Source organism: Mustelus asterias, chromosome 9 (genome assembly GCF_964213995.1).
Source record: "Mustelus asterias chromosome 9, sMusAst1.hap1.1, whole genome shotgun sequence".
NCBI lineage: Eukaryota > Metazoa > Chordata > Chondrichthyes > Carcharhiniformes > Triakidae > Mustelus > Mustelus asterias.
Window position 1 is genome coordinate 110,020,064 of NC_135809.1, and position 17,856 is coordinate 110,037,919.

The 17,856-nt window shown below is 41.9% G+C and overlaps 1 protein-coding gene across 1 annotated transcript in view; it reads left to right on the top strand.

Moving 5' to 3' along the window:
- Positions 1-17,856, top strand: part of LOC144498916 (putative oxidoreductase YjmC) — a 63,135-nt gene that overhangs the window by 17,105 nt on the left and 28,174 nt on the right. Inside the window, exons 2-3 of the mRNA XM_078220818.1 lie at positions 1,432-1,580; positions 11,968-12,156. Of these exons, the coding sequence (XP_078076944.1) occupies positions 1,432-1,580; positions 11,968-12,156 (338 nt within the window). The remainder of the gene's footprint in view (positions 1-1,431; positions 1,581-11,967; positions 12,157-17,856) is intronic.

Below are 17,856 nucleotides of genomic sequence, written 5' to 3' on the forward strand. Positions count from 1 at the left end.
CCCAAGATCTCTCTGTTCCTCCACAGTCTTCAGAACCCTACCCTTTTGACCCTGTAATCCACATTTAAATTCCTACTAAAATGAATCACCTCACATTTATCAGGGTTAAACTCCATTTGCCAGTTTTCAGCCCAGCTTTGCATCCTATCTATGTCTCTGACATAGATAGGATGTATTTTATGGATGTATTTTATGGATGTATTTTATATACTGCTCGCATTATATATTGTATATGGACGGATTGTACATTTTATATCCAACATGTACTGTTATTTATATTGTACATACTGGAAATATAGTGTACATCATGTATATTGTTTCCATGTCGATCTATGTATCATGTATATTGTATGTACTGTATATGGTATATAGTGTGTACATTATATGTTGGACATACAATATACATCGAGTATACTGCGGACTCGTGTGTAGTTTATTATCAATATTGTGCAGATTGCCATTTGCAAACCACAACACCTGCAAGAAATAATCGTCTTAAACACAATGCACCGCCAATAGGCATAGATCAGATATTGTGTGTATATATAGTATATTTTCGGTATATCTTTGTGTTTATTATATATTGTACAGATGTTATATCCATTATACACATTGTATACGGTACCGTGTGTGTATATATTCTATATATTCTATACTTTGCGTCCGTTACCTTGTCCTGAGGGCGGAGCTCCCGCTCTGAACACGCGGGCCGCGGGTCTCCATAGCAACCGGGCCCGGAATCCCCGGCCTCCCGGGACCCGGGGATATCGAGAGCTGAGGGTCCCGGCGGGATATGGCCAGGTGGAGAGAGACCCCCAAACCCCGGTCCACGGCCTCAGTTACCAGACCCCATTTGTCCCTGTTACTGGTCTTCAGTCTGTCCCTCAGACCCTCTGATGGCTGTCCCTCAGTTATCAGACTCTTTGTCCCTTAGTCACTGACTTTCAATCTTAGTCCCCCTTAGACCTCCACCCCCTCAGTTATCAAACCCTTTGTCCCTCAGTTACTGGCTTTCAATCTGTCCCTTAGTCCCCCAGCCCCTCAGGGACGTTTTGTCCTCAGTCCCTGCCCATCGATCCCTCAATCTGTGTTCCCTCAGTCTATGTCCTTTAATCTCTGTCGCTCAGTCTTTCTGTCTCCCAGGAGACACAAGCTTGTCCCTCAGTCTCTGTCCCTGAATTTCAGTTCCTCCTTAGTCTCAGTCCCTCAGTTTCAGTCCCTTTACCACTCAGTTTCTGATTCCCTATCCCTGAGCCTCTCTCTCAATCCCTTTGCAACCCAGTCTCAGCTGTCCTTTTGTCCCATTACCCCTCAGACCTTAACTCCCTCTCCATTTATTGCCAGGATTACTGTGAGCAGATTCTGTTGTTGTTGACATGGCCAGTGCGTGATTGATGTTTTCAAAAGTTGAATATGTGATATGTGTTTCAGGTACTTGGTGAGTCGTTCGGATATGCACCAGTTCATTGAGAGCTGTATGAAAGCAGTGGGAGCCAAGTGCAGCCATGCCAAAGCATTGGCTGATGTGTTGGTGGAGGGAGATTATCGAGGACATTACAGCCACGGACTCAACAGGCTTGGTGGGTGGACCTGCAATGATGGAACAGTGGAACTGAGGCCAGCTTCCCTCAGCTCTGTGATTACATCAAGAGTTGGAACATTTGATAGCTCTTTCCCAAAGAAATACCAGGGTTTATGCAACACTGTGTTATGAAGCAGTTTTAGCTTCACTGAACACTGGGTCAGGAGGTGACCAGTGAGTCCCAAGGATGTGTGTTTGGGGATGGGGCATCTGGGGAATGGAGGATCTGGGGGATTTTGGCAATGAGGGCTCTGGAGGAAAAAGATGTGAATCCGGGAGAATGAGGGACCTGAAGGACAAGAGATCTGAAGGATGAGGAATCTTGAGGATAACGATAAAACCATAGGAATATGGGACTGAACAGCAGGGATAGGCCATTTGGTCCTCTGAGCCTCCACCATTCAATATGATCATGAATGATGTGATTGTGGCCTCAACTCCACTTTCCTTAGTACTGTGCAGCCCCCTCCTCAACTACCATAACTGGACACCCCTGTCTACCAAAAATCTATCTAACTCAGCCTTGAATAAATTTAGTGACTCAGCTTTCACTGCTTTCTGGGGAGTAGGATTTCCACAGATTAATGACCCTCAGAGAAAAAACTTCTCCTAATCACTGCCTTCAATGGAAGACCCCTTATTTTTAATTGCTGTCTCCTCGTTCTAGTTCCTCTCACAAGAGGAAACTTCTTCCCGTTATCCACCCTATTAAGTCCCCTTAAGATCTTATATGTTTCAATAAGATCACCTAAGCGCCAATGGGCATAGGTCCAACCTGATCAACCTTTCTTCATAAGGTAAGCCTTAATTCAAGAAATTACTCAAGTGCACCTTTTCTGAACTGCTGCTAACACAAATATATTATTTTTCAAATAGGGAGACAAAAATTGTACACAGTAACCCAGATGTGGCCTCATCAAGGCCCTGTACCGCAAAGTAAAACTTTCCTATATATTCAAAATCTCTTGTAATAAACACCAACATTCCATTTGCCTTCCTAATCACTTTCTGTATCTGCATTTTAACTTATTGTGATGCTGTACCAGGACATCCAGATCCCTCTGTACAACTAAGTTTTGCAATCGCTCCACTTAAACAGCATACTGCTTTACCATTCTGTCAAAGTGGACAAGTTCACATTTTCAGACATTCTACTCCATCTGACAAATGTTTGTCCACTCACATATCCCTTTGTAGACTCTTTACCACTTCTTGACAATTTATTTTCCCACCTATCTCGGTGTCATCGGCAAATTTAGCTCCAATACATTTGGTCCCTTCATCCAATTATTGAAGTAGATTGTAACTAGTTAAGGCTTCAGTACTGATCTGTGTGCCTAGTTACAGCTTGTCAAACAGAAAAAGACCCATTTATTTCTACTCTCTGCTTCCTGTTAACCAACCAGTCCTTTATCCATGGAAATGTGTTATCTCCAACACCATGAGCTCTTATTTTGTGCAATAACCTTTATCAAAAGCCTTTTGGAAATCCAAGTACACCACATCTGAAGGTTCCCTAGTATAAATATCTCCCACTTTCTCTGCCTTTTAGCTTTAACAAAGGGCCGTCAGGACTCGAATATTCAGCTCTTTTCTCTCCTCACAGATGCTGCCAAACCTGCTGAGATTTTCCAGCATATTTTCTTTTGGTTTCAGATACCAGCATCTGCAGTAATTTGCTTTTATCTGAAGGTTTCCTGTTATCCGCTTTGCTTGTTACTTTTTCAGAAAACTCAAATGAATTAGTTAAACGTGATTTCCCTTTCACAAAACCACGTCAGATTTGTCTGATTGCATTAAGAATTTTGAAGGAATTTTGGAAGATTATAACCAATGCCTTTACAATCACTTATTTTAAGACCTTAGGATGCAGGCCATTTGTTCCTGAGGACTTGTCAGCCTTTATGTCTAACAGTTTTCCCAGTATCTTTTATTAAGTGATGATTTTAGGTTCTTCCCTGCCTATTATCTCTCGATTTTCAAGTAAATTTGGGATTTCTCATTCTTCTACAGTGAACACAGACACAAAATATCTGTTCAACTCTGTGGTTGTATGATTGCTTTAAGAGTCGGTGACATGATTTGATGATGATGTCCTTCGGGTGTTTCATTTTCTGTTCTGTGCAGTGAACATCTCTTTCAATAAACCTGTTGTGTGTTACTTTGAATCCACATGTGCAAACCACATTCTTTTTGTTATAAACCACAACCCCGAACAAAGTTAGGACATTACAAAAAGAAAATTGGCAATGAGTCGGGATTTTGTTTCGTTGAGAACATCAAGAAAAAATCTGAAGTAGAAAAAAACACGTGGGTCCTCGCTCTTCGAGGGAAAATCAACAACATCATTTAAGACTGAAGTGCCAATGAAGGAAGACCAAGTAAGAAAAAAAGAAAGGAAAAAAAATGATATTTCTTACCGTGAAAAAAATCAGGTAGATTCCTCTAAGCTGCAGGGTCAGCATACGTGTTGCAGTGTGTAGTGACAGAGCGGGAAATTATGCAATTGAAAAGGGTGGAAGCTCACTGTGGTTTAAAAGAGGAGGCTTTTCTGATCAGAGAAGAGTGAGATTCCAGGCAGTATCTGGAATATTTGAAAAGAAGAAATGTTTGGCTGTACGGCTGGGGCCGTTTGAAACAAATACATCATGTTAACTGTCTCCAGGTTAAAATGGGGAGTACTGGGAAGACAGTAAAAAAATAGACTGAGCAGTCTTGAGTCACTAGTGCCTACAAGAGAAATGGCAGGTCAGTTAGACTCCATGGTCCTTTCAATGAAGAAAATGAACCATGGCATTTCTATACAGAGTGTTTTCAATACTTTGTACAAGCAAATAAAATTGCAAACGAATTGCTTGCTGTAATAACTACGAGGCTCTACAATTATTTGACAGTGTAAAGGACAAAAGAACACGAGGAGAGTGGCAGAAACACAGGATAGCGTGAGGAGAGCAATGATTTCACAGGATGAAAAAGGAGAGCGGCAGAGACACAATAAAAGAGCGCGAGGAGAATGGAGGCGACAGGATAAGTTAGTGGAGACAGGATAAAATAGCATAAATATTTTACAGATTGAAAAGCTAAAAACCAGTTGAATTTTTTAAAAACCAAATTAAAAACAAATTAAATTAAAAAAAGATGGCAGACAAGGCGATGTGTTGTACATGCATGACGTGGAAGCTGATGGACCCCATTGTGGCTGCAAGTGAACACATCTGTAATAAGTGTTGGTTGCTCAAGGAACTGCAGCAGAGTTGATGAGCTGGAGTCTGAGCTTCAGATGCTGTGGCATATCAGAGAGGTATCTGGATGATGCTGTCTTTCAGGAGACGGTCACACCCCTTAGATTAACTACCTTGAATTTGGCCTGTGGTCAGTGACAGGAGGATATGACTGTGAGTGAGGGAGATAGAGGGATCCAAGGGATATTACTGTAGGACCCTCAGCCTTTGTCCCTGGCCAACATGTACGAGATTCTTGCACCTTGTGTGGATGAGAGAGGGGACTGCAGGAAGGATGAGTGAACTGACCATGGCAGCATGGTTCAGGGAGCTGTTCAAATGGGGGGAGAAAAGACAGATGTAGTCGTAACTGGGGATAGTATAGTCAGGGGAATAGACACTGTTCTCTGTAGCCAGGGTTGAGAGACTCAAAGGCTGTGTTGCCTGCCCAGTGCCAGAGTTCAGGACATCTGCTCTGGGCTGGAGAGGAACCTGCATGGGAATGGGAGGATTCAGTAAATTATTATGGCAAATCTATTCCTAACTTAGCTACATTTTGGAAACAAATGCATAATATACTTTAGGTGAAACAGTCATGGGAGTGGACAACAGAATGTGAGAGAGCATACAAGGATGTCAAAGATGCTTTGCAGAAGTCTGAAGTATTGGTTCATTTTAATCCAAAGTTACCATTACTGCTTGCTTGCAACACGTCGCTTTATGGAGTAGGGGCAGTAGTTTCACATATTATGCCTTTGGGAGAAGAACCAGCAATAGCTTTTGCTTTGCGTACTCTGACTAGTCCTGAATCTAAGCATGCTCAGTTAGAAAAAAGAACCATTGAGTATAATTTTTGACATATGAAGGTTTCATCATTATTTATATGGTTGTCATTTCACATTATCGACTGATCATTGACCCTTAACTACTATTTCCTGGGCTGTATAAAGGCACGCTTTCATTAGCTGCTAGCCAATTGCAAAGATGGTCACTGATCTTATCTGCACACTCCAATGATGTAAGGTATCAGAGTGCCATGCTAATGCTGATGAATTATCATACTTACCTTAATCTTTTGAGCAGATGCCACCAACTAGTTTTGCTAATATTTTTTATTTTTTGCCAGTGCATCATTTGCCTGTGACAGCTTCTCAAGTTCAGAGACATACCAGAAATGATCCTGTGATAGGGAAGGTGATGGATATAGTATTGAAAGGAACGATAGCTGAAATGCATCGTACACATCCTGACTTGAAACCATATGTGTCATGAAAGATTAAATTGACTGTCCAAGATGGGTGTCTATTGTGAGAAATCTAAGTGATCATTCCTCCTCGTCTGCATGGAAGGGTTCTTGAACAACCACATGAAGGACATCCTGATATAGTTCAGGTGAAGAAATTAGCACATAATTATTTTTGGTGGCCAGATCTGGATACTCAGATTGAAGAAAATGTGGAACAGTATCAATTGTGTGCACGAGTGGAAAGTACACCACTATGGTCTCCTTTACACCCTTGGGAGTGGCCTAAAATGCCATGGCAATGATTGCATGGAGATTTTCATGGTTCGTTTGAGGGTTATATGTCCTTAGTCATAATTGATGCACACTCAAAATGGCCAGGGTTGTCATCATGAGATCTACACCTGAACAAAGCTTTGAAAAACTTGATGAAATGTTTGCAAGATTTGCTAAACCAGAACAGATTGTTACTGATAATGGTTAAGTTTATTTAACAGGAGTTTGAGGATTATCTCAAAATAAATTATATTCAGCATACGAAATCCAAACTTTATCGCCCATCAACCAATGTATTGGCCAAAATATTCTTTAAAAGCTTCAAGAGAACGTGGTTCATCATCATGTCATGTGAATAATTTTTTGGCATCTTATAGAAATACTATTCATGAGACTACCCAAAGTTTACTTGCATCACTACTCTTTAAGAGAAAGTTGAAACTTCATTTGATTTGTTATTATCTCCAGAAATTTGAGAGATAGTAGAGCAGGGGTCTCCAAACTACGGCCCGCGGGCCACATCCGGCCCACAGCGGGCCAAATCGTTTTTTCTCAACCACGCAGTCGGACAGTTGACACGTGCAGTTCCTGTCCGCCGCGCTCCTTCCCATATGACCAGAGTGGTGTCGGCTTGGCGAACCCTCATTGTCAGTCAGATATACCCTTCAGTTATGGAAGGAAAAAAGAAAAGAAAAGTGGACAGTGAGTGCCGCCTGTTTAATGAAGAATGGGGCATAAAGTACTTCTTTGTACAAGCAGGTGATAAAGCCTTGTGTGTCGTATGCAACAAAACTGTTGCAGTTTTGAAGGAATACAATGTACGTCAGCACTATGAGACCAAACATGAACCAAGTTATTCCCAATTCACAGGAACACAGCGTTCGGAAAAAATTGAATGAATGCAACGCAGGTTGCTTTCCCAGCAAGCTTTTTTTTACGCAGAAGAGAACTGAAAATGAAGCTTTAACCAGGGCCAGTTACAAACTAGCTTATGCGTTGGCTAAAAGAGGAAAGCCATTCACCGACGGAGATCTCATCAAAGAGTGGATGATGGAAGCAGTGGGAGAGTTATGCCCAAAAAAAGCAAATCTGTTCAAAATCGACAGTCTTGGGTCAAATACTGTTGCTCGTAGAATTGAGGATATAAGAAGCAATATATTTCATCAAATTGCAGACAAAGCAAGAAATTTTCACTTGTATTCTCTCGCACTTGATGAATCGACTGATGTGTGTGACACATCACAACTCCTAGTATTCATCCGTGGTGTTGACAGTGAATTTAATGTGACACAAGAATTAGCATCAGTGAATAGCATGCACAGCACAGTAACTGGAGAAGACATCTTCAAGAATTGCAAAAAAACTGTGTTAGAATATAACCTGGAGTGGAACAAACTTCAATGCGTGACAATTGATGGAGGAAAGAACATGTCTGGGGTGAAGAAAGGTTTGGTTGGACAAATTGCAAAAGCTTGTGAGGTTGGTGGATTCTCAAAGCCCATGTTTCTGCATTGCAGTATCCATCAACAAGCATTGTGCGGAACATATGTGGATATGTCTTGCGTTCTGAAACCTGTTGTTTCAACAGTGAATTTCATTTGATCTCACGGGCTTAATCATCGTCAGTTTCGTGATTTTCTGAAAGAAACTGATTCTGAGTTCGTTGACTTGCCTTATTATACAGCAGTTCGATGGCTTAGTTGTGGAAAGGTTCTATCACGGTTCTTTCAGCTCAGAGAGGAAATTGATTCATTTCTCACAGAGAAGAATCGACCCGAACCACTTTTATCAAACACTGACTGGCTTTGGAAATTGGCATTTTTTGCAGACGTGACAGGCCATATGAATCAATTGAATCTGAAGTTGCAAGGTGAAACAAATTTGATTTGTGATCTATTCGCACATGTCAAGGCATTCAGGGCAAAACTGATGCTATTTCAATGACAGCTGAAAGTTCATAACTTGGTTCATTTTCCATGTTGTGAAAATTTTCATGAAGAAAGTGAAGCAGAATTTCCTTCTTCATTTGCAACAGAAATCATTAAGGACTTGCAAAAACAATTTCAGGAACAATTTTCTGATCTTGATGGAAACACAGATGAAATAAAGCTGTTTCAAAATCCATTTGACTGCAATATTGAAACACTCCCAAGTCAGTTTCAAATGGAAATTATTGATCTCCAATCGGATGACATGCTGAAAGACAAGTATAAAGAAGGAAATCTGATCTAATTTTATAAATCTTTGCAGCCTGAGCAGTTTCCAAATTTGAAGCTATTTGCTTGTGGATTTGTATCAGTTTTCGGTACAACGTACCTGTGTGAACAAACATTTTCAAAAAAGTATGTCAAGTCCAAATATCGAGCAAATTTATCTGATGAGCATTTGAAGTCCATTCTAATCATTGGCTCCTCAAGTTTGAAACCTCAGTTCAGCAATATTTTGAAATTAAAAAAGCAGTTCCATCATTCCCATTAATCCTGTGCAAAACTTCATGATTTGTTGGTTACGATTGAAAACTCCAATTGCCAGAATTGTGTAGAAAGGTGCAGACTGAATTTATTTTTGTTCGACCTTTATTAATGGTTCAAGTTTATTTTGAATTTCTTTGCTTTGTTTTACTGAAGTTCTTTCTTGGGGCGTGTTTATTTTTCTTATTGTGTGCCCCAAAATTGGGCAAATTCTCATTTCAGGTAAACATTTGTAAAATTTCAGTAAATAAAATTAATTTAAAAATGAGTAGCCTGCTTTTCTCATCTGGAGTTAAGTAATTGATTATTTTGTCAGAGCATTTGCTAATGTTTGACATTTTTACTCATTATATATCATTTCTCAGTGTAAGCACGGCATTGTTTCTTTGTAATTGTCACATTTCTCTTTTCATAGAAATCATAGAAAACCTACAGTACAGAAAGAGGCCATTCGGCCCATCGAGTCTGCACCGACCACAATCCCACCCAGGCCCTATCCCCATATCCCTCCACATTTTACCCACTAATCCCTCTAATCTACGCATCCCAGGACACTAAGGGGCAATTTTAGCATGGCCAATCAACCTAATCCGCACATCTTTGGACTGTGGGAGGAAACCGGAGCACCCGGAGGAAACCCACGCAGACACGAGGAGAATGTGCAAACTCCACACAGACAGTGACCCAAGCCGGAATTGAACCCAGGTCCCTGGAGCTGTGAAGCAGCAGTGCTAACCACTGTGCTACCGTGCCGCCCAATCTGAATCATATCATGCTGATTACAAAAAAGATCCAAATAAACTTATTCATTCATTTAAATTTTATTCATTCATTTATAAAACTAATTTTTTTCTTTGGTCCACAAAAATGTGTAAAATATACGATGTGGCCCTTGTACTGAAATGTTTGGAGACCGCTGTAGTAGAGCATCAACAACAATTTCAAGTTACTGATGTAAAGTGAGAGCAAAACAACACTCATTTCAACAAGGAGATCGAATATTGGTGCAGAATTGTGCCAGAAGTGAGATATGGGTAGCAGCCATAGTTTTAATAAAACAGATTCAATTTCTTATGTGGTTCAAACTGAAGAAGAAATCCATTTTTCCAAGAGCAGTCTTTGAGCTGCACATTCATCTCTCTAATTCTATTTATCCTACCTGAATTTACTTATAGTTCAGGTAATAATCCAGAGATTATTACCTTGAATTCTACTTTTTAATTTAGCCACTAGCTATTTACAATCCCTCGGCAGAACCTCCTTCCCTAGTTTTTGCTACCAATATAGAGCACAACAACTGGATCCGCCTGGCTACAGCAAAATCTTCTCCAGCCCAGAGCATATTTCCCAAATCCTGGCACCAGGCAGGCAACACAGCCTTCTGGATTCTCTTTCAGCTACAGAGAACTGTGCCTATCCCCTAATGATAGGCACCAGTCCACCAGTCCCCAGTCCACTATTACCACAACATTCCTATTTACTCCCCTGACTTGAATGGCTTCCTGTGTCACAGGTACCATGGTGTTTGCTCATCAACATTGCAGCCCCAGCTCCCTCAAGCTGAAAGAACTTAAAATCTTTTGCACAACTGCAAGGGCTGAGGCTCCTCTACTTCTGCCTTCTCGATCCCTATACCTGCCTCACTCATTGTCACACCCTCTTGTCCCTGACTGTTGAACGAATCAAAAGACTCTACCCTTAATGGTGTGATTAACCTCTGGAAGAGTGTGTCCAGGTAACTTTCCTTCTTTCTGATGCATTACAGCGAAGCTCCTTGAACCCCAGACACTTGCGCATGTGGTTGCTGTGGATCACACTGGTGCCCACAAGCTCCCAGATATTGCATCTGCATGCAACACATCACCTGCCCTGCCATCTTTATTATGTGTTAATTAATCACACTTCTTAGTTAATTTCTAACAATTTAACCCCACTGCCACTAAAAAGCTTTACTATTGCTAGTAAAACTTATCCTACTAGTAAAACCTTACTCATAAATAACCCAAGTTTCAGAAGATTCATATTCTTATTATTTCAATTAATGAAATACTTGCCTCAATTATAAGTACTTAGTTTAAATAGAGAAAATACTCATGAACCAATTCATCACTTACCTTCTTTGCTGTTATGTCACACTTCAATTTTCTTTGGAATTTTCTGGACTAAAAGACCCACCAACCCCCTCCGCCCACACGCCCTCCCCAGCTCATCAAAATCTCACCGCTGTACCTAGGTTACCCTCTATTCCTGGGAAGCAACTTGTGTCGTCTACAGCTACTGAAGGTTGAAAAAGGCAGAAAAGGGACCACCTTTTTCCCCTTTGCGCTGAATTCCCACCTGAACCAAATTCCCAATGACATACTGGATAGGATTTTACGGCCTCGCTCATCCCAAAACGCAAAATCCTTCCTATTGTCCTGCTCCGATTCCCGTGGTGGGCAGGATGGTAAAATTGCGGCCCCTTTATCTACGTCTCACTAAGGCTTAATCACTTCTCCATGTATCCCTTACTCTGTGTGGCTTGAAAAAGCTTTCCACTTTTACGGAGCCTCCGGCTTGGCTTCTTGCCATACCTATTAGTAATAGTAATTAGTAATAGTACTTTTAGCTGATTGACAGATATCTACGAGATGGGGGATCAGAATGGGGATCAGGGTGTTGGGAGAGTTGCTCCTGTTTCTTGGCCAATGCTTTTCTAAAATAGCAGTTAGAAAGTTTGAATCTGCTTTCAATCCCTCTCTTGATCTGCCTCCTCTCTCCCCTGCCAACAATTTTTGAAAAGCGAGACAACCTGACTTCTCCCAGTTATGGCGCCAACTAGGGAGTCAGCTAGGGGTTTTAGCCCCACTGAAATACACCTCAACACAAACAGTTCATCAAACTTTCTGATGTAGAAGTCATCATTTAATCAAACCTGTTCACTCAAAAGGAAGTCTGGCAGGGTCAGTGTTGAGTTCAGGGTTTTGGTCAGGATTGGCGTTACCATCAGGATATGGGTCAGGATTAGCACCAGTGTTATGATTCTCACTGTTGGTTTGTATGTGTTGTATTGGGGTTAGTATAGGTTTAGGACAGGGTTGGGTTGCGGTTAGGGACAGGTTTTGAGTCGTGTCAGGAGTTGTCAGGATATGAGTCAGAGATATGATTTTCACAGTCGGTATGTCTTTATTGCAGAACTATACGTGAAAGACCTGAAGGCTGGAATCTGTGCCAAGGGTGGAGAGCCTATTATTGAAAAGTCAACAGTGGCTACAGCATTGGTAAATGGCAGTAACCTGTTGGGGCCTGTGGTCGGCAATTTCTGCATGGATCTGGCTATTCAAAAGGCCAAAGAAGTGGGAATCGGATGGGTAGCAGCTTACGGTGAGTTTGAACACCAAGATCGATAAGGTAAAGTCACCATAGTCCCAGGTGACCATAAGCTGCCCTCCCCTTGGAGGGGGAAAAGGTGACTGGTGATGAGTTAGCCTGAGGGTCACCACACCTCAGACGAGGGGCAAGATTGAGAAGGCAGGGACTTCATGAATAACCTCAGCTGGTACAGGAATTGAACCTACGCCGTTGGCATCACTCTGCATTACTAACCAGCTGTCCAGCTAACTGAGCTAAACTAACCCACATGAAGACCAGTAGGAATAAATTATGTGGCCTGTTAATCTCCGTTTACTCTTTGAACTGAAGAGACTGAGCCAATCGGATGTTGAGCCAGTTAGCCCAAAGTCTCACAAAAAATATTTCAGTGCTGCTTCAGTGTTGGTACTGAGATGGGTTAAAAAAGGAAAAGGAATGTTCCAGAATTCATTAAACATTCATGACACAAACATTCAAAGTGATTGACAGTGAATGATCCTCCTGGTGCATTGGGCCTCTCCCCTTCAGCCCTGCAGTAATGGAGAAACATCCTGCCCCCTCTGCCCAAAACTTCCTACCCACAACCTTGGAGTAACGGAAAAAACATGGGCCCCCAAACACTTCCAACCCACAGCCTTGGAGTAATAGAGAAATTCGGCCCCCAAACAATCCCCACCCACAGCCCTGGGAAACTGCCCCTGAAAATATTCCTCGCATGCCATGTAATTTCTCGGGAGAGGCAAACAAAAACTTCTGAAAAATCCTTGAAATTGGGGAAATTGCTTTCCCACCTCCAAAGGCAGGAGGTAACAGTGGCAGTGAGACACTCATTGCACAGCTACCTACCCATTGAACCCAATGTATTCTGTCTCCTCTGCAAAGCACCCACCTTTCTAACCTGAATAATATTTACATCCATACTTCTTAAAATAATCTAGAACTAGTGGTCACTGTTTACATCTGTACTTCTGACAAAAGTCAGGTACAATAATGTACTTAACACTTAAAGGAATTGGCAAATTAGGAAATATCACACAGTCAAGGTATGAACATTAATTTTAACAGCTTTAGTTTCTTCCTCCTTACCTACTCTTACTCTCCTGTGAGTTTGCATAAATGGGGAGATTTTTATCTTGATTGCTTGGAAGAAAAGTCAAGTCACTTTAACATCCATGTGAACATTTAGCAACAACAAGTATCGTCTTCGGATGTGGGTTGAGGGTGGGGTGAAACTGGGTTAAGTTGCTCAATGTAACTCAGTCTCTACATTAAAATCATGGGAGGAATTTTAACTTCCAGGAACAGGTGCTTGGGAGTGAATGGGGCTGATAAAAATTTAGATTTTTCCAGCAAGAGCACAACCTGATCCCAACAAGCTCATTTCTGGGGTTAATTGAGCTGTGTTTGGATACCAGTTTCAAACCTACTCACCTATTTCAGGGATTTAATTATTGAGGGGGAAGTGTATTTAATTGCACAATTGACATTCTCAGGAGACATTAATAAGCTTTTGGCAAATTGTATTTAACTTGGCTCCACCTTTAACTTGAGCAACATAGGTTTCATGGGGCTCAGGAAACTGGCCGGGAGAATAGAGGCAAAATGGAACAGCAGTTCAGCTGGATATTTAAATTTCTTGTTGTCTGAATAAAAATTCACTTGTTGCTGCTCTCTCAGGTCCCACTGTAAGATATTTGGCAGAGGGTGCTGGTGTGGATGCAACTATTTCCTCCCTTGGTGGTTTTCAAAATGATCAGGATGGGAGGTAGCTTGGATGTAGTTGACAGAGCATCAGAAGAGGAGACCATCACCATCCATGGTAGCAATGATGTGCTGCAGTACTCCCAGCACAGGAAGGAGGTGCACAAGAGATAGATGTGCATGAACCAACTTCCTTGGTGATGACAATGGATAGAATGAACAGGCACTCAAATTCATCTCCCTGTCTGGATTACCCCCAGTAACTGGATACATGTGGCGATCTGAGCACTGCCACAGCAACCAGGAGTGTTTATAAGAAATAATTGTCCATGTTTGAAGCAATTCAGAGAAGATTTACCAAATAATACCTGGGATGGCCTTATGAGGAAAGGTTGGATGGCCTTGTATCCAAGAGGCAACTTGATTAAACCCTGAGGGGTCTTGATGTGGAGAGAATGTTTCCTCTTGTGCGAGAATCTAGAACTAGGGCTCACTGTTTTAAAATAGATTTTTGATAAGCAAGGGGTGATAGGTTATTGGGGGTAGGTGGAGTGCAAATTTGGAGTTACTATCAGATCAGCCATGAAGTTATTAAATGGCAGAGCAAGCTCCTTGTTCATATGTAATGCACAGTATGCGTGCAACCACAAGAGAATGTTTATGCAGCTCTGTGCTAGAAGCCTCAGGAACTAAGCTGACAATTTCATTCCGGAGCTTTTCTTGTTCCAAGCAGCAGAGCTAAAAGTTGACTTGGAGGAGATAAGAGACACTGCTTTCAAACTTGGCTCATGAATCCTGTGAGGCACCCCACTAATGGGTCTCTACAACTAGAGCCACACAACCACAACGACTAGGTGTGTCATTGAGCAGTTTACTGGAATAATGATGAAGTTCTTCAAGCTCCCGGAAGCATTTCTACTGGTCATTACCAAACAGAGGGAAGATGCTGCTGACAACAGTGAACTGTCCACCCTTGTGAGGATGATGAGTGCAGCTGGAAGTGGCTACTGCTTCAATGCAAAAAGGAGCTGACTACGGGAACAAACAATCCTGAGAAAACACAATCCTATAGTGAACAAGCATGTCCTTTTCTTTGAAAAGAAGAAAATCGGGTCAGTCTAATGCAGGGAGCTTAAATGGGCTGACTTTGTACAAGAACAACTTAGAAACTGAACAAGATTTCCTTGAAATAGAATGAATACATGTATGTTGACATTTCCAAAGGAGATACAAAAGGGTTCACACAGAGGATGGTGAGTGTCTGGAACAAGCTGCCAGAGGTGGTAGTAGTGGAGGCGGGTACAGTTTTGCCTTTTGAAAAGCATTTAGACAATTAAATGGGTAGAATGGGTGTACAGGGATATGGGTCAAATGTAGGGAATTGGGACTCGCTTAGTGGTTTAAAAAAAGGGCCAAAGGGCCTGTTCCCATGCTGTAAACCTCTATGACTCTATGAGACGATAACATGAGAAGTGGGAAATTATACAATCTAGATATAGGATTAAATCAGAGTGAGGTGATCAAGGCAGTCTTTGACTCCCAAGGTATATGGTTAGTAACTGTGGAAGAAACTGACCTTGAGCTGCAGATGAAACTTTGGGCCTATGATGAGGAAAAGCAGAGTTTAAACCACATGAGAGCCATTTTTCAGCCCTTTGTTTCCAAAATTTGACTGGTTCCAGAAGTGGGCCAGCTACTTTGATAACAGCTGGCTTGGATTACCAAGTTAAAGTCTAGGTTCTTGGAAATGATTCCGATGTATGTAGAAAGAGTGTCAGCTGGAGCTGTGGTTTTGTGGGAAAGTATCGCCACCTTCAGTCCGCAAATTGTAGTTTCTCTGAAGGTGGATCTCTGCTTGCAGTCAGCTTTGAACAAGTCATTACTTTATGGGAGGCAGACACTTGGGATTTGAAATGCACCTTCTGTCACCCACCTGGCAAAATATGAGATCTTGCCTTTGTTGTTTGCAATACCTCCTTAGTACATGGAAAATGAGTTTTTGTGCTGTTGGAACCTTTTAAGTTGTAACTTGGAATGGAGCACAGAGATTTCCAAAATTTCATCAGAGCAACTGTTACCTCAACTGACCAAATCTAAAGAAAAGAACTGAAAAAAATTCAGAAGATTGATTACAGCTGGCTATTGGCAGTATAGGCTGGAGGGGGATTGATTACAGCTGGCTATTGGCAATATAGACTGGAGGGATTGATTATAGCTGGGGATCTGTTGGAAAATGACAAAATAGAATGTTAAATGTTTTTAGAACAAACATTTACACATGGTTATCTTAAAAAAAGAGGGTGGGAGGCATCATCGTTCAGCACTTACTAGTCAGGGCATCCAGAATGTTAATGATGCACTGCATCTTTCACAACACTGAGCAGCAGAAAAGATTGCAGGTGGAGAAGAATGTAAGGGGTCCATCTTCTTCACTAAAGGGCAACAGAGAAGGAGTAGGATAGGGATGGGATACCAGTCACTGACATAGCTGCCAATGATTCCTGAATATTGTTAAGGTTCATCTCTCTGAGTCATAATAAATGAAATCCAGAGGTCCACACCCACCACCAGCACCGTGCCCTCCCATTGCATTAAACAGTACTTCAACTACACATCCATTGCTCACTACCCAATGGGTCCCATTAATGTATTGCCATTCATTATAAAACATGTGAAAGGTGAGTTAGCCCTTGAAGTGGAATACTGACCAAGATGTGAAAAATAGTGTTGATGAATATTTATAATGCCAAATAAAATGTAACAATAGAACATTCTGCCAGTCATGTACACGTTTGGTGAAAAGTTTCATCAACTTGTGCTTCCTACTATTTTGACATGATGCATCCTGTGACTTCTGCAGAGATAGCGACAAGCTGCTCCAACATCCACTTTGTCTGCTTTGGTGTTTTGGGCTGACAGACCACTGTGTTTTGGAATCTTTTAGGGCCCTGCTAATGACTGTTTAACCTATGCAGGAGCGGTCTCAGCTATCAAGAAATAAAGCAACATGTTTGGTGCTCTCTCAGGGAGGAATGGATAAGAAATGGAAGCACTTTGACTAGAGTTTCAACTTCCAGATTCCCTTCCAACATTATCTCTCTCCTGGATCTGTGCCACATTCTGCTGCATTCCAGATTAGTATAGACCAGTGTTGCATTGTGTGGCCAGAGGTAAGGCATCTGTCATAGTGTTTGAGACAAGTTGCAGTCAACTTAGCATCCAAAGTCTGCAAGGCTGTGGCCATGGCAGGCATGAACCCATTCGAGAGTCATGCTTGGAGTTCCATGGAGGAGGGCAGACAGTCTCACCATCAATCTCCTCGTAATCAAGTTGAATTCCTCCAACCTCGCCACTCTTGTGGAATGTATACGGCATCTTTGCCAACGGTTGACTAATTTGCTGATGCCCCATCAGCGTTATTTTCTATGATACCCTTCAGAGTTCAGCATATCTGTCGAACTAAATAGAACTTGGGGGGTCCTGACACACTACCTGTAACCAATATCTACCAATATCTATACTCGTGTTCACTTATGAGTTGTGATTCACCAAGTGTAAATGCAATCTCTCCAACTGGATCCACTAAAGTGTGAAAATTTGCACTGATTCATGGCTCTATGTCTTGTGACAATGCACCTCAGAGAAATGAGATGCTGTGAGGAAGTATCCCCAATGGTCTGCACGGTGAGTGCTGCCTGGCTGTGAGGAGTGCTTTTGGAGTTGGGTGGAAACAGGGAGTTAAGTGAAACAGGCGGCAGAGGCCACAGGGGAGAGTGCTGATTGGTCAGTAAGGGAGAGTGCTGATTGGTCAGTAAGGGAGAGTGCTGATTGGTCAGTAAGGGAGAGTGCTGATTGGTCAGTAAGGGAGAGTGCTGATTGGTCAGTAAGGGAGAGTGCTGATTGGTCAGCAAGGGAGAGTGCTGATTGGTCAGCAAGGGAGCGTGCTGATTGGTCAGCAAGGGAGAGTGCTGATTGGTCAGCAAGTGTTACTCTTGATTCTCTGAAACTGAC